At 49.4% G+C, this 22,855-nt stretch overlaps 1 protein-coding gene across 2 annotated transcripts; it reads right to left on the bottom strand.

Annotated features, from left to right (window-relative positions):
* Positions 1-5,711: 5,711 nt before the first annotated feature.
* Positions 5,712-21,893, bottom strand: prune (prune exopolyphosphatase). Of its 2 annotated transcripts, none has more exons than XM_075466420.1 (9): positions 21,661-21,893; positions 19,420-19,530; positions 19,147-19,349; positions 12,221-12,405; positions 11,852-12,010; positions 8,903-8,994; positions 8,618-8,776; positions 6,507-6,597; positions 5,712-6,424 (listed from the first exon to the last, which is right to left on the bottom strand). In XM_075466420.1, exons 1-9 carry the CDS (start codon positions 21,697-21,699, stop codon positions 6,198-6,200), a joined length of 1,266 nt encoding a protein of 421 aa, XP_075322535.1. In that variant the 5' UTR covers positions 21,700-21,893; the 3' UTR covers positions 5,712-6,197. The 2 variants fall into 2 exon arrangements, with proteins under 2 accessions (XP_075322535.1, XP_075322536.1); XM_075466421.1 differs by having other exon boundaries at positions 19,420-19,527.
* Positions 21,894-22,855: the final 962 nt, after the last annotated feature.

The raw sequence follows: 22,855 nt of genomic DNA, 5'->3' as shown, positions 1-22,855 counted from the left end.
CAGTATGTAGTATGCGGCATGTAGTATGCAGTATGCGGTATGCAGTATGTAGTATGCGGTATGCGGTATGTAGTATGCGGTATGCTGTATGCAGTATGCGGTATGCAGTATGTAGTATGCGGTATGCGGTATGTAGTATGCGGTATGCTGTATGCAGTATGCAGTATGCAGTATGCGGTATGCAGTATGTAGTAAGCGGTATGCAGTATGTAGTATGCAGCATGTGGTATGCAGTATGTAGTATGCGGTATGCTGTATGTAGCATGCGGTATGCTGTATGTAGTATGCGGTATGCAGTATGTAGCATGCGGTATGCAGTATGTAGTATGCGGTATGCTGTATGCGGTATGCAGTATGTAGTATGCAGTATGCAGTATGTAGTATGCTGTATGCAGTATGCAGTATGTAGTATGCAGTATGTAGTAAGCGGTATGCGGTATGTAGTATGCGGTATGCAGTATGTAGTATGCGGTATGCAGTATGTAGTATGCGGTATGCTGTATGTAGTATGCGGTATGCAGTATGTAGTATGCGGTATGCAGTATGTAGTATGCGGTATGCTGTATGTAGTATGCGGTATGCAGTATGTAGTATGCGGTATGCTGTATGTAGTATGCGGTATGCAGTATGTAGCATGCGGTATGCAGTATGTAGTATGCGGTATGCTGTATGCGGTATGCAGTATGTAGTATGCAGTATGCAGTATGTAGTATGCTGTATGCAGTATGCAGTATGCAGTATGTAGTAAGCGGTATGCGGTATGTAGTATGCGGTATGCAGTATGTAGTATGCGGTATGCAGTATATAGTATGCGGTATGCAGTATGTAGTATGCGGTATGCTGTATGCGGTATGCAGTATGTAGTATGCTGTATGTAGTATGCGGTACGCAGTATGCAGTACGCAGTATGCAGTATGCGGTACGCAGTATGCTGTACGTAGTATGCAGTATGTGGTATGCAGTATGTAGTGTGCTGTATGCAGTATGCAGTATGCGGCGTGCAGTATGTAGTATGCGGCATGTAGTATGCAGTATGCGGTATGCAGTATGTAGTATGCGGTATGCGGTATGTAGTATGCGGTATGCTGTATGCAGTATGCGGTATGCAGTATGTAGTATGCGGTATGCGGTATGTAGTATGCGGTATGCTGTATGCAGTATGCAGTATGCAGTATGCGGTATGCAGTATGTAGTAAGCGGTATGCAGTATGTAGTATGCAGCATGTGGTATGCAGTATGTAGTATGCGGTATGCTGTATGTAGCATGCGGTATGCTGTATGTAGTATGCGGTATGCAGTATGTAGCATGCGGTATGCAGTATGTAGTATGCGGTATGCTGTATGCGGTATGCAGTATGTAGTATGCAGTATGCAGTATGTAGTATGCTGTATGCAGTATGCAGTATGTAGTATGCAGTATGTAGTAAGCGGTATGCGGTATGTAGTATGCGGTATGCAGTATGTAGTATGCGGTATGCAGTATGTAGTATGCGGTATGCAGTATGTAGTATGCGGTATGCTGTATGTAGTATGCGGTATGCAGTATGTAGTATGCGGTATGCAGTATGTAGTATGCGGTATGCTGTATGTAGTATGCGGTATGCAGTATGTAGTATGCGGTATGCTGTATGTAGTATGCGGTATGCAGTATGTAGTATGCGGTATGCAGTATGTAGTATGCAGTATGCAGTATGTAGTAAGCGGTATGCAGTATGCGGTATGCAGCATGTAGTATGCGGTATGTAGTATGCGGTATGCAGTATGTAGTATGCGGTATGCTGTATGTAGTATGCGGTATGCTGTATGTAGTATGCGGTATGCTGTATGCGGTATGCGGTATGTAGTATGCGGTATGCTGTATGCGGTATGCGGTATGTAGTATGCGGTATGCAGTATGCAGTAAGCGGTATGCGGTATGTAGTATGCGGTATGCAGTATGCGGTATGCGGTATGTAGTATGCGGTATGCGGTATGTGGTATGCGGTATGTAGTATGCGGTATGCTGTATGTGGTATGCGGTATGCGGTATGTAGTATGCGGTATGCTGTATGTGGTATGCGGTATGCGGTATGTAGTATGCGGTATGCTGTATGCGGTATGCGGTATGCGGTATGTAGTATGCGGTATGCTGTATGTGGTATGCGGTATGCGGTATGTAGTATGCGGTATGCAGTATGCGGTATGCGGTATGTAGTATGCGGTATGCTGTTTGTGGTATGCGGTATGCGGTATGTAGTATGCGGTATGCTGTATGTGGTATGCGGTATGCGGTATGTAGTATGCGGTATGCAGTATGCGGTATGCGGTATGTAGTATGCGGTATGCTGTATGTGGTATGCGGTATGCGGTATGTAGTATGCGGTATGCTGTATGCGGTATGCGGTATGTAGTATGTAGTATGCGGTATGCAGTATGCGGTATGCTGTATGTGGTATGCGGTATGCGGTATGCGGTATGTAGTATGCGGTATGCTGTATGCGGTATGTGGTATGCGGTATGCAGTATGCGGTATGCGGTATGTAGTATGCGGTATGCAGTATGCGGTATGCAGTATGCGGTATGCTGTATGCGGTATGCAGTATGCGGTATGCAGTATGCAGTATGTAGTATGCGGTATGCTGTATGCGGTATGTAGTATGCGGTATGCAGTATGCGGTATGCAGTATGCAGTATGTAGTATGCGGTATGCTGTATGCGGTATGCAGTATGCAGTATTTAGTATGCGGTATGAGGTATGCAGTATGCGGTATGTAGTATGCAGTATGTAGTATGCAGTATGCGGTATGCGGTATGCAGTATGCAGTATGCAGTATGCGGTATGCAGTATGCTGTATGCTGTATGCGGTATGCGGTATGCGGTATGTAGTATGCGGTATGCTGTATGTGGTATGCGGTATGCGGTATGTAGTATGCGGTATGCAGTATGCGGTATGCGGTATGTAGTATGCGGTATGCTGTTTGTGGTATGCGGTATGCGGTATGTAGTATGCGGTATGCTGTATGTGGTATGCGGTATGCGGTATGTAGTATGCGGTATGCAGTATGCGGTATGCGGTATGTAGTATGCGGTATGCTGTATGTGGTATGCGGTATGCGGTATGTAGTATGCGGTATGCTGTATGCGGTATGCGGTATGTAGTATGTAGTATGCGGTATGCAGTATGCGGTATGCTGTATGTGGTATGCGGTATGCGGTATGCGGTATGTAGTATGCGGTATGCTGTATGCGGTATGTGGTATGCGGTATGCAGTATGCGGTATGCGGTATGTAGTATGCGGTATGCAGTATGCGGTATGCAGTATGCGGTATGCTGTATGCGGTATGCAGTATGCGGTATGCAGTATGCAGTATGTAGTATGCGGTATGCTGTATGCGGTATGTAGTATGCGGTATGCAGTATGCGGTATGCAGTATGCAGTATGTAGTATGCGGTATGCTGTATGCGGTATGCAGTATGCAGTATTTAGTATGCGGTATGAGGTATGCAGTATGCGGTATGTAGTATGCAGTATGTAGTATGCAGTATGCGGTATGCGGTATGCAGTATGCAGTATGCAGTATGCGGTATGCAGTATGCTGTATGCGGTATGCGGTATGCAGTATGTAGTATGCAGTATGTGGTATGCAGTATGCTGTATGTAGTATGTAGTATGCAGTATGCTGTATGCGGTATGCGGTATGCAGTATGCAGTATGCAGTATGCGGTATGCAGTATGCGGTATGCGGTATGTAGTATGCAGTATGTAGTATGCAGTATGCGGTATGCGGTATGCAGTATGCAGTATGCAGTATGTGGTGTGCAGTATGCTGTATGTAGTATGTAGTATGCAGTATGCTGTATGCGGTATGCGGTATGCAGTATGCAGTATGCAGTATGCGGTATGCAGTATGCGGTATGCGGTATGTAGTATGCAGTATGCGGTATGCGGTATGTAGTATGCAGTATGCGGTATGCGGTATGCAGTATGCGGTATGCGGTATGCTGTATGCAGTATGCGGTATGCTGTATGCGGTATGCAGTATGCAGTATGCAGTATGCGGTATGCGGTATGCAGTATGTGGTATGCAGTATGTAGTATGCAGTATGTAGTATGCAGTATGTAGTATGCAGTATGTAGTATGCAGTATGTAGTATGCGGTATGCTGTATGCGGTATGCAGTATGTAGTGTGTAGTGTGTAGTATGCAGTATGCAGTATGCAGTGTGTAGTATGCAGTATGCAGTATGTAGTATGCAGTGTGTAGTATGCAGTATGCAGTATGTAGTATGCAGTGTGTAGTATGCAGTACGCAGTACGCAGTATGCAGTATGTAGTATGCAGTATATAGTACGCAGTGTGTAGTATGCAGTATGCAGTATGTAGTGTGCAGTGTGTAGTATGCAGTATGCAGTATGCAGTGTGTAGTGTGCAGTGTGTAGTATGCAGTATGCAGTATGTAGTATGCAGTATGCAGTGTGTAGTGTGCAGTGTGTAGTATGCAGTATGCAGTATGTAGTGTGTAGTATGCAGTATGCAGTGTGTAGTATGCAGTATGCAGTATGTAGTATGCAGTGTGTAGTATGCAGTACGCAGTACGCAGTATGCAGTATGTAGTATGCAGTATGTAGTACGCAGTGTGTAGTATGCAGTATGCAGTATGTAGTGTGCAGTGTGTAGTATGCAGTATGCAGTATGCAGTGTGTAGTGTGCAGTGTGTAGTATGCAGTATGCAGTATGTAGTATGTAGTATGCAGTATGCAGTGTGTAGTGTGCAGTGTGTAGTATGCAGTATGCAGTATGTAGTGTGTAGTATGCAGTATGCAGTGTGTAGTATGCAGTATGCAGTATGCAGTGTGTAGTATGCAGTATGCAGTGTGTAGTATGCAGTGTGTAGTATGCAGTATGCAGTATGCAGTATGCAGTATGTAGTATGCAGTGTGTAGTATGCAGTATGCAGTATGCAGTATGTAGTATGCAGTGTGTAGTATGCAGTATGCAGTATGCAGTGTGTAGTATGCAGTATGCAGTGTGTAGTATGCAGTGTGTAGTATGCAGTATGCAGTATGCAGTATGCAGTATGTAGTATGCAGTATGCAGTATGCAGTATGCAGTGTGTAGTATGCAGTATGCAGTATGCAGTATGTAGTATGTAGTATGCAGTATGCAGTGTGTAGTGTGCAGTGTGTAGTATGCAGTATGCAGTATGTAGTGTGTAGTATGCAGTATGCAGTGTGTAGTATGCAGTATGCAGTATGTAGTGTGTAGTATGCAGTATGCAGTGTGTAGTATGCAGTATGCAGTATGCAGTATGCAGTGTGTAGTATGCAGTATGCAGTATGCAGTATGTAGTGTGTAGTATGCAGTATGCAGTGTGTAGTATGCAGTATGCAGTATGCAGTGTGTAGTATGCAGTATGCAGTATGCAGTATGCAGTATGTAGTATGCAGTGTGCAGTATGCAGTATGTAGTATGTAGCATGCAGTATGCAGTATGTAGTATGCGGTAGGTGGTTTCGAACACCGTTCGAACACGGTTTCAAACCCATTGACATAACAATGACCTGTTTTTCCAGTTCTGCCACAGGTCTTCTACTTCCGGGTGGGAGGGGCCACAGGCCTTCTTCTTCTTCAGAAAGGATCCACCCCATGGAAACCTTCCTGCTGCTCTGACACTTTAATAAACATTCATTCTTCTCCTTTCTAAAGGAAGCTTCACTTCAAACACAGTCGGTGTCGTTCACACTTTGTTTATTTGTTCTGCAGCAGGATCACAGAGAGACAACACCGAGGATACCGGAGTACGGAGATACCAAAGGGTCCAAATTAATGCTGAAAGTGCCCCGTGGCGTCTGTTAAACAGCATTACCTGCGCCGCCAGGTGAGTTGATTTAAGAGATTTAAGGTGGCGTCTATCTAACTTCTGATGAACAGACGCCATTTTAAATACAGCAGTGGAAGAGGAGGTGAAAGTCGTCCCGTTTGGACCTCAGTATCAGAGATAAAGTAAACCTGGTACACCTGAAGGTCCCGGCTGGCAGCTGGACCTGAAGGAACCTTTCAGAGGAGGGTTCTGTTCAGCGGATCTGACTCAGATCATCTTTGTTTTTATTCATCAAACTCAGGAAACACAGTTAGTGAAACATCTGGACCAGCTGCACCTGGAACAGCTGGACCTGGTTCTGGAGCAGTTGGGCCCGGGTTCGGCGAGTCTTGGTCCTCAGAGGTCTGTAGCCTCCATCCTGCCGAACTTCTCCTCCAGGTCCTGAGCGCTGATCCGAGGCAGACCTCCATCCAGAGGACAGCCCTCCACCAGGCTGTTCATGGGGGTCGGAGGGACCGCTGACTCCTCCCCCTGCGCGTTTCCCAGGCAACCGTCTCCCTTGCTCTCCCTGAGGAATTCTTTAACGATGGGGAGGAGCTTCTTCCGAGACGCCAGCGTGTTTTCTGAAAGAGGAAGCAGAAGAGAGGACCCTCAGCGGACTGAAGGATTCACCTTAACAGCCGGGTCACCCCTCCAGAACTTTACCTTGATGATAGGCTGACATGTGGGGATGGGGCCTGCTCATTGGACGGAGGTTGAGGGCGGGATTACGGGCCTTTTCCAGGTACTGGCACACCTGGGGAAGGAGGACACCTGTGAGTAGTATCTGCAGGGCACATCAGCGTTTGGGCGGGGGCGAGCAATCAAGCAAACTTCAGGTTTTGGACCCTGAACAGAAGGTCAGAAGATCAGCTGACCTTCTGTTTCTATGACGGGGTCAGCTGACCTTCTGTTTCTATGACGGGGTCAGCTGACCTTCTGTTTCTATGAAGGGGTCAGCTGACCTTCTGTTTCTATGACGGGGTCAGCTGACCTTCTGTTTCTATGAAGGGGTCAGCTGACCTTCTGTTTCTATGACGGGGTCAGCTGACCTTCTGTTTCTATGAAGGGGTCAGCTGACCTTCTGTTTCTATGAAGGGGTCAGCTGACCTTCTGTTTCTATGAAGGGGTCAGCTGACCTTCTGTTTCTATGACGACCTTCTGTTTCTATGACGGGGTCAGCTGACCTTCTGTTTCTATGAAGGGGTCAGCTGACCTTCTGTTTCTATGAAGGGGTCAGCTGACCTTCTGTTTCTATGAAGGGGTCAGCTGACCTTCTGTTTCTATGAAGGGGTCAGCTGACCTTCTGTTTCTATGACGACCTTCTGTTTCTATGACGGGGTCAGCTGACCTTCTGTTTCTATGACGGGGTCAGCTGACCTTCTGTTTCTATGACGGGGTCAGCTGACCTTTTGTTTCTATGATGGGGGTGTTACTGGGGATAACATCAAAGGATCTGAGCACAGAGCGAGGTCACAACCCCCCCCACACTATCAAAGTAAAACAGTAAATCTGGAATGAACTGCAGCTGAAACTACAAACAGAAAAGATGGAAACAGATAACTGAGCTCTTGTTCTTTTTATATTTAGGTTGTGAATTAATTTCTTTTGGGTTTCATGTTTCTCCTGTTCTGGACCTGCAGGTACAGCTCTCTTCAGTGGTTTTATGTATTTGTAGTGGACCGTGAACCAGGTCAGGGGTAAATCGATGTGTACCCCCCTGTAGTTTCTCAGTGTTCAATAAACTAAATAAACAAAGTGGAGTTTTGATGCGACTTACAGAGCTATAAGTTAGGGGAACAGATGGAACCACACTGCCACCTAGTGGCCACAGCCTGAGTTATCGAGTATAAATGGATGTGTTGGAAGGACCAGAAATGATAATAACCCTCATTTAGCCGTGTTTTCTTTCTGTATTCCTTTGGGTTTTTCCTTTCTAAATATAAATCTGTGGCCTATACGCAGTGCAGTATCATGAGATGGCGTTCTGTTCAAAACTTATGACCGGAATTGTTTTTGTTAGTACTGTGGGGAGATGCCACCACAGACACATCTGTAACTCTGATTATACCATGGTTAGCATGTTGCAGAGTAGCCTCTGTTCTCAGTGAAGCAAACTGTCCCAAACATTATCGAGGGAGCTGTGTTTCTGGGTTAGGTTTAGTAGGGTGAGTTAGCATCAGTGTGTAGCACGAGTTAGCATCGGCATGTAGCATGAGTTAGCATCAGCGTGTAGCACGAATTAGCGTCAGTGTGAGGTATCAGTGTGTAGTATGAGTTAGCATCAGCGTGTAGCATGAGTTAGCGTCAGTGTGAGGTATCAGTGTGTAGTATGAGTTAGCATCAGCGTGTAGCACGAGTTAGCGTCAGTGTGAGGTATCAGTGTGTAGTATGAGTTAGCATCAGCGTGTAGCACGAGTTAGCGTCAGTGTGAGGTATCAGTGTGTAGTATGAGTTAGCATCAGCGTGTAGCACGAGTTAGCACCAGCGTGTAGTATGAGTTAGCATCAGCGTGTAGCACGAGTTAGCACCAGCGTGTAGTATGAGTTAGCATCAGCGTGTAGCACGAGTTAGCATCAGCGTGTAGTATGAGTTAGCATCAGCGTGTAGCATGAGTTAGCATCAGCGTGTAGCTCTAGTTAGCATCAGTGTGTAGCACGAGTTAGCACCAGCGTGTAGTATGAGTTAGCATCAGTGTGTAGCACGAATTAGCATCAGCGTGTAGCATCAGTGTGTAGCATCAGCGTGTAGCATCAGCGTGTAGCATCAGCGTGTACCTGGTCCCTGCAGGTGCCACTATGACTGAACACAGCCAACTCTCTGATTGGCTCCTTGTTCTCAGTGAAGGAGATTGTCATCATCAGCAGCAAATCATATCCAAACTTCTGGCAGAAACCTGAAAGCTCTGCCTCCAAATCCACCCTCTGCAGGAACTCCTGACACATACAGAAACACACCCGTGAGACAAAACTAATGGAAGCATATGAAGACCATATGCTATGCCTCCACTTCCTGTCACAGTGATGTCACTACAGCAGATTGGCCACAGCATGTGGACTGACCTCCAGTGTGATGTAGAGAACAGAGACGGCGAGATTCAAACTTCCTGAAACAGCTTTCATGTCCTTCAACAACATCTGCTCCGTGTTCAGACCTGAAGACAAAATATTGCCATAAATACCACATCAATAGCATTAGTATAGAAATAGTACAAGTATTACTATACTAGTAGCAAAGTAGAAGTATAGTAGCAGTTTAGTAGTAGGAGCAGTATAGTATCAGTATAGTAGCAGTATAGTAGCAGTATAGTAGCAGTAGTAGCAGTATATTATCAGTATAGTAGCAGTAGTATCAGTATAGTAGCAGTAGTAGCAGTATAGTATCAGTATAGTAGCAGTAGCATCAGTATATTATCAGTATAGTAGCAGTAGCATCAGTATAGTATCAGTATAGTAGCAGTAGTAGCAGTATAGTATCAGTATAGTAGCAGTAGCATCAGTATAGTATCAGTATAGTAGCAGTAGCATCAGTATAGTATCAGTATAGTAGCAGTAGTAGTAGCAGCAGTATAGTAGCAGTATAGTAGCAGTAGTAGCAGTATAGTAGCAGTAGTAGCAGTATAGTAGCAGTAGTAGCAGTATAGTATCAGTATAGTAGCAGTAGTATCAGTATAGTAGCAGTAGTAGTAGCAGCAGTATAGTTGCAGTATAGTAGCAGTAGTAGCAGTAGTAGCAGTATAGTATCAGTATAGTAGCAGTAGCATCAGTATAGTATCAGTATAGTAGCAGTAGTATCAGTATAGTAGCAGTAGTAGTAGTAGCAGTATAGTAGCAGTATAGTAGCAGTAGTAGCAGTATAGTAGCAGTAGTAGCAGTATAGTATCAGTATAGTAGCAGTAGTATCAGTATAGTAGCAGTAGTAGTAGCAGCAGTATAGTAGCAGTATAGTAGCAGTAGTAGCAGTATAGTAGCAGTAGTAGCAGTATAGTATCAGTATAGTAGCAGTAGTATCAGTATAGTAGCAGTAGTAGTAGCAGCAGTATAGTTGCAGTATAGTAGCAGTAGTAGCAGTATAGTAGCAGTAGTAGTAGCAGTATAGTAGCAGTAGCAGCAGTATAGTATCAGTATAGTAGCAGTAGTATCAGTATAGTAGCAGTAGTAGTAGCAGTATAGTAGCAGTAGTAGCAGTATAGTAGCAGTAGTATCAGTATAGTAGCAGTAGTAGTAGCAGTATAGTAGCAGTAGTATCAGTATAGTAGCAGTAGTATCAGTATAGTATCAGTATAGTAGCAGTAGTAGTAGTATAGTATCAGTATAGTAGCAGTATCAGTATCAGTGTGAAGCTTCACAGACTCTGATAGTAAAGAAGTACCTAACTCAGCTGGAATAGCTCCAGTCAAAAAACTGATGACTCACACAAAAGGACACGTCAGGTGAAAGCAGACCTGCTCTACCTGCTCTGCCTCTACAGGTACAGCTGGCTCTGCCTCTACAGGTACAGCTGGCTCTGCCTCTACAGGTACAGCTGGCTCTGCCTCTGCAGGTACAGATGGCTCTGCCTCTACAGGTACAGCTGGCTCTGCCTCTGCAGGTACAGCTGGCTCTGCCTCTACAGGTACAGATGGCTCTGCCTCTACAGGTACAGATGGCTCTGCCTCTACAGGTACAGCTGGCTCTGCCTCTACAGGTACAGCTGGCTCTGCCTCTACAGGTACAGCTGGCTCTGCCTCTACAGGTACAGCTGGCTCTGCCTCTACAGGTACAGATGGCTCTGCCTCTACAGGTACAGCTGGCTCTGCCTCTACAGGTACAGATGGCTCTGCCTCTACAGGTACAGATGGCTCTGCCTCTACAGGTACAGATGGCTCTGCCTCTACAGGTACAGATGGCTCTGCCTCTACAGGTACAGATGGCTCTGCCTCTACAGGTACAGCTGGCTCTGCCTCTACAGGTACAGCTGGCTCTGCCTCTGCAGGTACAGATGGCTCTGCCTCTACAGGTACAGATGGCTCTGCCTCTACAGGTACAGCTGGCTCTGCCTCTGCAGGTACAGCTGGCTCTGCCTCTGCAGGTACAGATGGATCAGGTACAGCTGGCTCTGCCTCTACAGGTACAGCTGGATCAGGTACAGCTGGCTCTGCCTCTACAGGTACAGCTGGCTCTGCCTCTGCAGGTACAGCTGGCTCTGCCTCTGCAGGTACAGATGGCTCTGCCTCTGCAGGTACAGATGGCTCTGCCTCTGCAGGTACAGCTGGCTCTGCCTCTGCAGGTACAGATGGCTCTGCCTCTGCAGGTACAGCTGGCTCTGCCTCTACAGGTACAGATGGATCAGGTACAGCTGGCTCTGCCTCTACAGGTACAGCTGGATCAGGTACAGCTGGCTCTGCCTCTGCAGGTACAGATGGCTCTGCCTCTGCAGGTACAGCTGGCTCTGCCTCTGCAGGTACAGATGGCTCTGCCTCTGCAGGTACAGATGGCTCTGCCTCTGCAGGTACAGATGGCTCTGCCTCTACAGGTACAGATGGCTCTGCCTCTACAGGTACAGATGGCTCTGCCTCTACAGGTACAGCTGGCTCTGCCTCTACAGGTACAGCTGGCTCTGCCTCTACAGGTACAGATGGCTCTGCCTCTACAGGTACAGCTGGCTCTGCCTCTGCAGGTACAGCTGGCTCTGCCTCTACAGGTACAGATGGCTCTGCCTCTACAGGTACAGCTGGCTCTGCCTCTACAGGTACAGCTGGCTCTGCCTCTGCAGGTACAGCTGGCTCTGCCTCTGCAGGTACAGCTGGCTCTGCCTCTACAGGTACAGATGGCTCTGCCTCTACAGGTACAGCTGGCTCTGCCTCTACAGGTACAGCTGGCTCTGCCTCTACAGGTACAGATGGCTCTGCCTCTGCAGGTACAGCTGGCTCTGCTTCTACAGGTACAGCTGGCTCTGCTTCTACAGGTACAGCTGGCTCTGCTTCTACAGGTACAGCTGGATCAGGTACAGCTGGATCCTCATCAACTCACCTGAGACGTCGAACTTGGCGTTCTGCAGGGCCTGGAAGAGGGCGCCCCTCGGTGGCAGAGCGGGGAACCGTGTCTCCAGCGCCGCAGTGTGCTGGCTGTCTTTAGGTGTGACTTTACCTGCAGCGGGAGCCATGTTGACACAGTCCAGGACCACCGCCGCTACACACACACACACACACACACACACACACCAATCAGTCATCAATAACAGTAAACACACACCAATCAGGTGTGTGTGTGTGAGCAGGTGTATGTGTGTGAGCAGGTGTGTGTGTGTGTGTGTGTGTGTGTGTGTGTGTGAGCAGGTGTATGTGTGTGAGCAGGTGTGTGTGTGTGTGTGTGTGTGTGTGTGTGTGAGCAGGTGTGTACCGTAGAGAAGCTGAGCGAGCTGCTGGTCTAAGATCTCTGGAGCTTTCTGGATGATGCGTTCCGTTACCAACGTAGCGCAGGATCCCACCATCTCCACGGTAACCGGACAGGAAGGGGATGCTGTTCTCTCAAGGTAGTGATGGTCGATTACCTCCACCACTGCCCCCTCCAGGTCACTGTCTGAACTGCAAGGAAAAAAGAGCCAATCAGACAGGTGAGCTCACACACAGCTTTATCTGAGCTGAACAAACGCAATGATACCTGTGCAGGTAGGGTGGTGTCTGTCGTTACCCGTCAGGTGTCTGTCGTTAACCCTCGGGCGTCTGTCGTTACCCGTCGGGCGTCTGTCGTTACCCCTCGGGCGTCTGTCGTTACCCCTCGGGCGTCTGTCGTTACCGCTCGGGCGTCTGTCGTTACCCGTCGTGCGTCTGTCGTTACCGCTCGGGTGTCTGTAGTTAGCTGTGGGGCGTCTGTCATTACCCCTCGGGCGTCTGTCGTTAACCCGTCGGGCGTCTGTCGTTAACCCGTCGGGCGTCTGTCGTTACCCCTCGGGCGTCTGTCGTTAACCCTCGGGCGTCTGTCGTTACCGCTCGGGCGTCTGTCGTTACCGCTCGGGCGTCTGTCGTTACCCGTCGGGCGTCTGTCGTTACCCCTCGGGCGTCTGTCGTTAACCCTCGGGCGTCTGTCGTTAACCCTCGGGCGTCTGTCGTTAACGCTCGGGCGTCTGTCGTTACCGCTCGGGCGTCTGTCGTTACCCGTCGGGCGTCTGTCGTTACCCGTCGGGCGTCTGTCGTTAACCCTCGGGCGTCTGTCGTTAACCCTCGGGCGTCTGTCGTTAACCCTCGGGCGTCTGTCGTTAACCCTCGGGCGTCTGTCGTTACCCGTCGGGAGTCTGTCGTTACCCCTCGGGCGTCTGTCGTTACCCGTCGGGCGTCTGTCGTTAACCCTCGGGCGTCTGTCGTTAACCCGTCGGGCGTCTGTCGTTACCCCTCGGGCGTCTGTCGTTACCGCTCGGGCGTCTGTCGTTACCCGTCGGGCGTCTGTCGTTACCCGTCGGGCGTCTGTCGTTACCCGTCGGGCGTCTGTCGTTACCCGTCGGGCGTCTGTCGTTACCCGTCGGGCGTCTGTCGTTACCGCTCGGGCGTCTGTCGTTACCCGTCGGGCGTCTGTCGTTACCCGTCGGGCGTCTGTCGTTACCCGTGGGGCGTCTGTCGTTACCCGTCGGGCGTCTGTCGTTACCCCTCGGGCGTCTGTCGTTACCCGTCGGCTGTTTGTCGTTACCCCTCGGGCGTCTGTCGTTACCGCTCGGGCGTCTGTCGTTACCGCTCGGGCGTCTGTCGTTACCCGTCGGGCGTCTGTCGTTAACCCTCGGGCGTCTGTCGTTAACCCTCGGGCGTCTGTCGTTACCCCTCGGGCGTCTGCCGTTACCCCTCGGGCGTCTGCCGTTACCCCTCGGGCGTCTGCCGTTACCCCTCGGGCGTCTGTCGTTACCCCTCGGGCGTCTGCCGTTACCCCGTGGGGTGTCTGCCGTTACCCGTGGGGTGTCTGTCGTTAACCGTGGGGTCTCTGTCGTTAACCCTCGGGCGTCTGCCGTTACCCCTCGGGCGTCTGCCGTTACCCCTCGGGCGTCTGCCGTTACCCCTCGGGCGTCTGTCGTTACCCCTCGGGCGTCTGCCGTTACCCCGTGGGGTGTCTGTCGTTACCCGTGGGGTGTCTGTCGTTAACCGTGGGGTCTCTGTCGTTACCCGTCGGGAGTCTGTCGTTACCCCTCGGGCGTCTGTCGTTACCCGTCGGGCGTCTGTCGTTAACCCTCGGGCGTCTGTCGTTAACCCGTCGGGCGTCTGTCGTTACCCCTCGGGCGTCTGTCGTTACCGCTCGGGCGTCTGTCGTTACCGCTCGGGCGTCTGTCGTTACCGCTCGGGCGTCTGTCGTTAACCCTCGGGCGTCTGTCGTTACCCCTCGGGCGTCTGTCGTTACCCCTCGGGCGTCTGCCGTTACCCCTCGGGCGTCTGCCGTTACCCCTCGGGCGTCTGCCGTTACCCCTCGGGCGTCTGTCGTTACCCGTCGGGCGTCTGTCGTTACCCCTCGGGCGTCTGTCGTTACCCCTCGGGCGTCTGTCGTTACCCGTCGGGCGTCTGTCGTTACCCGTCGGGCGTCTGTCGTTACCCGTCGGGCGTCTGTCGTTACCCGTCGGGCGTCTGTCGTTACCCGTCGGGCGTCTGTCGTTACCCGTCGGGCGTCTGTCGTTACCCGTCGGGCGTCTGTCGTTACCCGTCGGGCGTCTGTCGTTACCCGTCGGGCGTCTGTCGTTACCCGTCGGCTGTTTGTCGTTACCCCTCGGGCGTCTGTCGTTACCGCTCGGGCGTCTGTCGTTACCGCTCGGGCGTCTGTCGTTACCCCTCGGGCGTCTGTCGTTAACCCTCGGGCGTCTGTCGTTAACCCTCGGGCGTCTGTCGTTAACCCTCGGGCGTCTGCCGTTAACCCTCGGGCGTCTGCCGTTACCCCTCGGGCGTCTGCCGTTACCCCGTGGGGTGTCTGTCGTTACCCGTGGGGTGTCTGTCGTTAACCGTGGGGTCTCTGTCGTTAACCGTCGGGTGTCTGTAGTTAGCTGTGGGGCGTCTGCAGTTACCCGTCGGGTGTCTGTCGTTACCCCTCGGGTGTCTGTCGTTACCCCTCGGGTGTCTGTCGTTACCCCTCGGGTGTCTGCCGTTACCCGTGGGGTGTCTGTCGTTACCCGTGGGGTGTCTGTCGTTAACCGTGGGGTCTCTGTCGTTAACCGTCGGGTGTCTGTAGTTAGCTGTGGGGTGTCTTTAGTTAGCTGTGGGGTGTCAGTAGTTAGCTGTGGGGTGTCAGTAGTTAGCTGTGGGGAGTTTGTAGTTAGCTGTGGGGTGTCAGTAGTTAGCTGTGGGGTGTTAGCTGTGGGGTGTCAGTAGTTAGCTGTGGGGAGTTTGTAGTTAGCTGTGTGGTGTTAGCTGTGGGGTGTCAGTAGTTAGCTGTGGGGTGTCAGTAGTTAGCTGTGGGGTGTCAGTAGTTAGCTGTGGGGTGTCAGTAGTTAGCTGTGGGGTGTCAGTAGTTAGCTGTGGGGTGTTAGCTGTGGGGTGTCAGTAGTTAGCTGTGGGGTGTTAGCTGTGGGGTGTCAGTAGTTAGCTGTGGGGTGTTAGCTGTGGGGTGTCAGTAGTTAGCTGTGGGGTGTCAGTAGTTAGCTGTGGGGAGTTTGTAGTTAGCTTTGTAGTGTTAGCTGTGGGGTGTCATTAGTTAGCTGTGTGGTGTTAGCTGTGGGATGTCAGTAGTTAGCCGTGGGGAGTCTGTAGTTAGTTGTGGGGAGTCTGTAGTTAGCTGTGGGGAGTCTGTAGTTAGCTGTGGGGTGTCAGTAGTTAGCTGTGGGGAGTCTGTAGTTAGCTGTGGGGAGTCTGTAGTTAGCTGTGGGGTGTCTGTAGTTAGCTGTGGGGTGTCTGTAGTTAGCTGTGGGTTATTAGCCGTGGGGTGTTAGCTGTGGGGTGTCAGTAGTTAGCTGTGGGTTATTAGCTGTGGGGTGTTAGCTGTGGGGTGTCAGTAGTCAGCTGTGGGGTGTTAGCTGTTGGGTGTCAGTAGTCAGCTGTGGTGTGTTAGCTGTGGGGTGTTTTTAGTTAGCTGTGGGGTGTCAGTAGTCAGCTGTGGGGTGTTAGCTGTGGGGTGTCAGTAGTCAGCTGTGGGGTGTTAGCTGTGGGGTGTCAGTAGTCAGCTGTGGGGTGTAAGCTGTGGGGTGTTAGCTGTGGGGAGTTAGCTGTGGGGAGTTAGCTGTGGGGAGTTAGCTGTGGGCTGTTAGGTGTGGGGAGTTAGCTTTGGGGTGTTAGCTGTGGGCTGTTAGCTGTGGGGTGTCAGTAGTTAGCCGTGGGGTGTTAGCTGTGGGCTGTTAGGTGTGGGGAGTTAGCTTTGGGGTGTTAGCTGTGGGCTGTTAGCTGTGGGGTGTCAGTAGTTAGCCGTGGGGTGTTAGCTGTGGGGTGTCAGTAGTTAGCTGTGGGCTGTTAGCTGTGTGGTGTCAGTAGTTAGCTGTGTGGTGTCAGTAGTTAGCTGTGTGGTGTCAGTAGTTAGCTGTGTGGTGTCAGTAGTTAGCTGTGTGGTGTTAGCTGTGGGGTGTCAGTAGCTAGCTGTGGGGTGTCAGTAGTTAGCTGTGTGGTGTTAGCCGTGGGGTGTCAGTAGTTAGCTGTGGGGTGTCAGTAGTTAGCTGTGGGGAGTTTGTAGTTAGCTTTGTAGTGTTAGCTGTGGGGTGTCATTAGTTAGCTGTGTGGTGTTAGCTGTGGGATGTCAGTAGTTAGCCGTGGGGAGTCTGTAGTTAGTTGTGGGGAGTCTGTAGTTAGCTGTGGGGTGTCAGTAGTTAGCTGTGGGGAGTCTGTAGTTAGCTGTCTGTAGTTAGCTGTGGGGTGTCTGTAGTTAGCTGTGGGGTGTCTGTAGTTAGCTGTGGGGTGTCTGTAGTTAGCTGTGGGTTATTAGCCGTGGGGTGTTAGCTGTGGGGTGTCAGTAGTTAGCTGTGGGTTATTAGCTGTGGGGTGTTAGCTGTTGGGTGTCAGTAGTCAGCTGTGGTGTGTTAGCTGTGGGGTGTTTTTAGTTAGCTGTGGGGTGTCAGTAGTCAGCTGTGGGGTGTTAGCTGTGGGGTGTCAGTAGTCAGCTGTGGGGTGTTAGCTGTGGGGTGTCAGTAGTCAGCTGTGGGGTGTAAGCTGTGGGGTGTTAGCTGTGGGGAGTTAGCTGTGGGGAGTTAGCTGTGGGCTGTTAGGTGTGGGGAGTTAGCTTTGGGGTGTTAGCTGTGGGCTGTTAGCTGTGGGGTGTCAGTAGTTAGCCGTGGGGTGTTAGCTGTGGGCTGTTAGGTGTGGGGAGTTAGCTTTGGGGTGTTAGCTGTGGGCTGTTAGCTGTGGGGTGTCAGTAGTTAGCCGTGGGGTGTTAGCTGTGGGGTGTCAGTAGTTAGCTGTGGGCTGTTAGCTGTGTGGTGTCAGTAGTTAGCTGTGTGGTGTCAGTAGTTAGCTGTGTGGTGTCAGTAGTTAGCTGTGTGGTGTTAGCTGTGGGGTGTCAGTAGTTAGCTGTGGGGTGTCAGTAGTTAGCTGTGTGGTGTTAGCCGTGGGGTGTCAGTAGTTAGCTGTGGGGTGTCAGTAGTTAGCTGTGGGGAGTTTGTAGTTAGCTTTGTAGTGTTAGCTGTGGGGTGTCATTAGTTAGCTGTGTGGTGTTAGCTGTGGGATGTCAGTAGTTAGCCGTGGGGAGTCTGTAGTTAGTTGTGGGGAGTCTGTAGTTAGCTGTGGGGTGTCAGTAGTTAGCTGTGGGGAGTCTGTAGTTAGCTGTGGGGAGTCTGTAGTTAGCTGTGGGGAGTCTGTAGTTAGCTGTGGGGTGTCTGTAGTTAGCTGTGGGGTGTCTGTAGTTAGCTGTGGGGTGTCTGTAGTTAGCTGTGGGGTGTCAGTGGTTAGCTGTGGGTTATTAGCCGTGGGGTGTTAGCTGTGGGGTGTCAGTAGTTAGCTGTGGGTTATTAGCTGTGGGGTGTTAGCTGTGGGGTGTCAGTAGTCAGCTGTGGGGTGTTAGCTGTTGGGTGTCAGTAGTCAGCTGTGGTGTGTTAGCTGTGGGGTGTTTTTAGTTAGCTGTGGGGTGTCAGTAGTCAGCTGTGGGGTGTTAGCTGTGGGGTGTCAGTAGTCAGCTGTGGGGTGTTAGCTGTGGGGTGTCAGTAGTCAGCTGTGGGGTGTTAGCTGTGGGGTGTCAGTAGTCAGCTGTGGGGTGTAAGCTGTGGGGTGTTAGCTGTGGGGAGTTAGCTGTGGGGAGTTAGCTGTGGGGTATCAGTAGTTAGCTGTGGGGTGTTAGCTGTGGGCTGTTAGGTGTGTGGTGTCAGTAGTTAGCTGTGTGGTGTCAGTAGTTAGCTGTGTGGTGTCAGTAGTTAGCTGTGGGGTGTTAGCTGTGGGGTATCAGTAGTTAGCTGTGGGCTGTTAGCTGTGGGCTGTTAGCTGTGGGGTATCAGTAGTTAGCTGTGGGGTGTTAGCTGTGGGCTGTTAGCTGTGGGGTATCAGTAGTTAGCTGTGGGGTGTTAGCTGTGGGCTGTTAGCTGTGGGCTGTTAGCTGTGGGGTATCAGTAGTTAGCTGTGGGGTGTTAGCTGTGGGCTGTTAGCTGTGGGGTATCAGTAGTTAGCTGTGGGGTGTTAGCTGTGGGCTGTTAGCTGTGGGGTATCAGTAGTTAGCTGTGGGCTGTTAGCTGTGGGCTGTTAGCTGTGGGGTATCAGTAGTTAGCTGTGGGGTGTTAGCTGTGGGCTGTTAGCTGTGGGGTATCAGTAGTTAGCTGTGGGGTGTTAGCTGTGGGCTGTTAGCTGTGGGGTATCAGTAGTTAGCTGTGGGCTGTTAGCTGTGGGCTGTTAGCTGTGGGGTATCAGTAGTTAGCTGTGGGGTGTTAGCTGTGGGCTGTTAGCTGTGGGCTGTTAGCTGTGGGGTATCAGTAGTTAGCTGTGGGGTATCAGTAGTTAGCTGTGGGGTGTCAGTAGTTAGCTGTGTGGTGTCAGTAGTTAGCTGTGGGGTATCAGTAGTTAGCTGTGGGGTATCAGTAGTTAGCTGTGGGGTGTCAGTAGTTAGCTGTGTGGTGTCAGTAGTTAGCTGTGGGGTATCAGTAGTTAGCTGTGGGGTGTCAGTAGTTAGCTGTGGGGTATCAGTAGTTAGCTGTGGGGTGTCAGTAGTTAGCTGTGGGGTATCAGTAGTTAGCTGTGGGGTGTCAGTAGTTAGCTGTGGGGTATCAGTAGTTAGCTGTGGGGTGTTAGCTGTGGGGTGTCAGTAGTTAGCTGTGTGGTGTCAGTAGTTAGCTGTGGGGTGTCAGTAGTTAGCTGTGGGGTGTCAGTAGTTAGCTGTGGGGTGTTAGCTGTGGGGTATCAGTAGTTAGCTGTGGGGTGTTAGCTGTGGGCTGTTAGCTGTGGGGTATCAGTGTGTGGAATCACCTGGGCAGGACGTTGTGGTCCACCAGCGTCAGCCGCAGGCGGCCGGCTCGCTGCAGCGCCCGCAGGTCCAGCTGGTCCCTGAACAGCAGCAGGTCCGGAGACAAACCCGTCTGGCGCAGCAGGAACAGATTGTCTGAGCGCAGAACCAGTTCTGACTGCCGGATGTTGAGCAGCGGCACAGCGAGCGCCTGGCCGTGCGCGGTCTGAAGGACAGATAAAGGTTAGAACCAGCACCTGCTGCTGAGCGCCGGCAGCTGATTGGACGAGTCTCACCTTGGACAGGAAGTAGGCGAAGGCCAGCGCAGACACCATGGAGTCCACGTCACAGGCCTCGTTACCCAGAACGACGTGAAACCCCGGCCCCTCCGGCTCCGCATCCACCTGCTGACCCAGAGTAAACCACTCAGGCAGGAACCCGGCACGTGAATCAGCGGCGTCAATTCAGCCAAAGCTAAGGTCATGGCAAGGTCACTATGGTTACATGACTACAGTATCAATAAATCAATAAATATACAATAATCACCACAAAAGTCTGCCATGTAGCTTATCTGTGTGCAAATGCAGTCTCACTCACAGAGCCGCTAACATAACAATGGACTCGTCGTCTCCGTCCCTGTTAGCATTAGCATTAGCATTAGCATTAGCGGCAGAGGTGCTGAAGTGGACAGCCTCGTTAACAGCCTGAGTCCCGCCTTCACTACCTGGTCCTCCGCCGCTGGGGCAACATTGGACCCCTTTGTTTTGATGATAAATAAATCTAAAGTTTTCTGCTTCCTTTTCATATTTTACATTCATTAGCAAACAACAAATCCCGCTAATAACATCAGCTTTGACCTCCAGGCTCCGTCATCTCGTGGGAGGGGGGAGGGGGGGGGGGCTGGGAGTAGGGTTGCCAACCGCCCCTTGAAAAACGGAATCGTCCCGTATTTAGAAACAACAGAACTTTGTCCCGTATTCCTGTGAGAGTCTAAAAATAGGCAGTATCATGCCAATGGAAATTAATAACGGGGCTTTATATGAAAATGTACGTTAAACTTGTTCCCAGGCCCTGTCCTGCTCTGTGACCAATGAGCTGACAGTATATTCACACGCGAGAATACGCTGTCAGCTCATTGGTCGAGGAGGTACTGTTGCTTGTGGTGACAGAAAGCAGATACTGCTTTAAGCAGTAGTGGACAAAGTACTCAACTCCAGTACTTAAGTTAAAGTATTGATACTCATGGTCAAATCTTACTCAACTACAAGTTCAAAATTTTACTCAAGTTAAAATACTGAAGAACTTACTTTTAAAAATACTTAAGTATTCAAAAGTACAAAATACGTTTTCTAATATCAGTACATTGCTGTATTGTTTTCTGAATGCTTTTACAGAACCATGTAACTCTCTGAAACCACTTAATGTAGACTTTTTGCACCACTCTGCTACAGAATAACAACACGGCAGCTCTGAGCTAACAGCTAAAAGCTCTGAGCTAAAAGCTCTGAGCTAAAAGCTCTGAGCTAACAGCTCTGAGCTAACAGCTCTGAGCTAACAGCTCTGAGCTAAAAGCTCTGAGCTAAAAGCTCTGAGCTAACAGCTCTGAGCTAACAGCGCTGAGCTAAAAGCTCTGAGCTAACAGCTCTGAGCTAACAGCGCTGAGCTAACAGCGCTGAGCTAAAAGCTCTGAGCTAAAAGCTCTGAGCTAAAAGCTCTGAGCTAACAGCTCTGAGCTAAAAGCTCTGAGCTAACAGCGCTGAGCTAAAAGCTCTGAGCTAACAGCGCTGAGCTAACAGCGCTGAGCTAACAGCTAACAGTACGCGTTCATTCATTCATTGGTCGTAAAGTATTGGTGAAATAAAGACAGATAATGCCTTTTTTAGAGGCTGTATCGTCTCTGCCCTGCTCTCTCTGTTATATAAGCAGATCTCCAGGGATCTAAATATCTTCCGAAGGACGCTGACTTTCACCAAACTGTTATCGGTGAGTAGATGAACGGATTTTAGGCCAGAAATAAGGTCCAGGTTTTAAAAAACCAAACTTCTCCTTTAAGAAAGGTACTTATTTTATTCAGTTAATTTTGGTATTTTGTATTAAAGTGAATTCCTGGATAATAATTTGTTTTCCATGTGTTCATGTCACTCAAAAAATATGCATCGAATTCAATTCAGGTTCGAGTTAAATGGTTAAAAAGTCGTTTCACTCACAAAAAAATGGGCTAAAAAATTCACCAGGCCAGAAAGGGGGAAGGCCGGCCTTCTAATGAGGTGTCCCTGTTTTATTTTTCAGGGAGTTGGCAACACTACCTGGGACAAACCACATGTCCAAAGGGAAGGTGATACTCTGTAGTTCAGAATTTCATTTGTAAATTTAAATTTAACCAGGAAGAATAGCATCGTGTTGTCTTCCAACCGGAAGTTTACTTTGAAAGGTTGATCCCCGGCTGACCTGACAACCGTCAAATCTGTGCCGGTTCAGAGCCTCTGACCGTTAGATCTAACGGCTCGCTGCGGCTAACAGCTAACCGTGTGTGCTACCTTCACGGCCCGCTGGCAGCTCGTCAGAAACTCCTCCATCTCCGGCCCGTTAGCCGTTAGCTTCCCGTTAGCCGTTAGCTTCCGGCCGCTAAAGCTCCGCCGCGGCTGTCTGACGCCCCGCGAGCTGCGGCTGGAACCCCGGAGCAGGTCCGATAAACGGCACAGGTGACTCACACGCGCCAGCAACACGCGCTATGTCTAGGGTTAAACCCACTAGAGAGCGCGTGACAGTCGGTAACGCGCTGGGTGAGAGGTCAAGACGCGTTCAGGGACACGTTCGAAGCTCGTAAAAGTGGAATAAGAAGTGACTCATGTGACTTTTTTTTAAAAATTATTATTATTACTTGTCTATTGTCTCTCTTTCCATGTTATTCACTATGTCACTTTATTTTTACTTGCCCTCTGCTGTCATGTATGTTCTCTGTTCTGTGTCTGTTTGAAAATGAATAAAATATTGATAAACAAAAAAAAAAAGAAGAGGTCCACAAAATGCTGAAAATGATAAATAGAACTGTTCCCAGTTTAGGAAAAAGAAAACATCACCTTCTTGTTCAATTTCAACTCTAAGAAGTTCAACTCACATTAATGTGAACTGTACCTTTTGTGACCTTTGCCCTGAGCCCATTACTCTGTTGTGGTTGTGTCCTCTTTGGAAAGATTTCTGGCAACATTTTTGTCATTTTGTTGACTTAAAAATATCAGCAAGCTTCCTGTTTGGGTTTCAACTAAGTGGCAAAATGAATCCGAAGGTTTTCTTTATTAATTTATTAATTATCAAAGCTAAATTTCACATACACAAATGCAAATTTTTTAAAAGAAAACCAAATTTCTATGTTTTTTTTTGATTGAATTAAAGCAATACTTGCTCACAATTAAACCTTCAACTAATCATAAAGCAAAAACAACAATATGTGCTTGTTCCCAACTTGAGATTATGGACGAACTGTTGTCCTAAATCTTTGTTTTATTTGTTTTTTTTTACACGAGACTCCTCGGCACATATGTCAGTTTGTTCAATAGTTTTCTTTTTGCAAGAGTTTTGTGACTGTTATTCTCTTATTATTATTCTTATCCTTATGCTCCCCTTGGCTGGCTTCTTTTTTTTTTTTTTTGACGTTATGTACACATTTATATGTCGTTATTCTGCTTTGTTGCAAATAAAGTTCTTAAAAAAAACCAAAAAAAAAAAACCTTG

This window comes from Odontesthes bonariensis, chromosome 5 (genome assembly GCF_027942865.1).
Source record: "Odontesthes bonariensis isolate fOdoBon6 chromosome 5, fOdoBon6.hap1, whole genome shotgun sequence".
NCBI lineage: Eukaryota > Metazoa > Chordata > Actinopteri > Atheriniformes > Atherinopsidae > Odontesthes > Odontesthes bonariensis.
The sequence above is the reverse complement of the archived record's forward strand: the minus strand, read 5'-3'. Positions and strand labels throughout refer to the sequence as shown.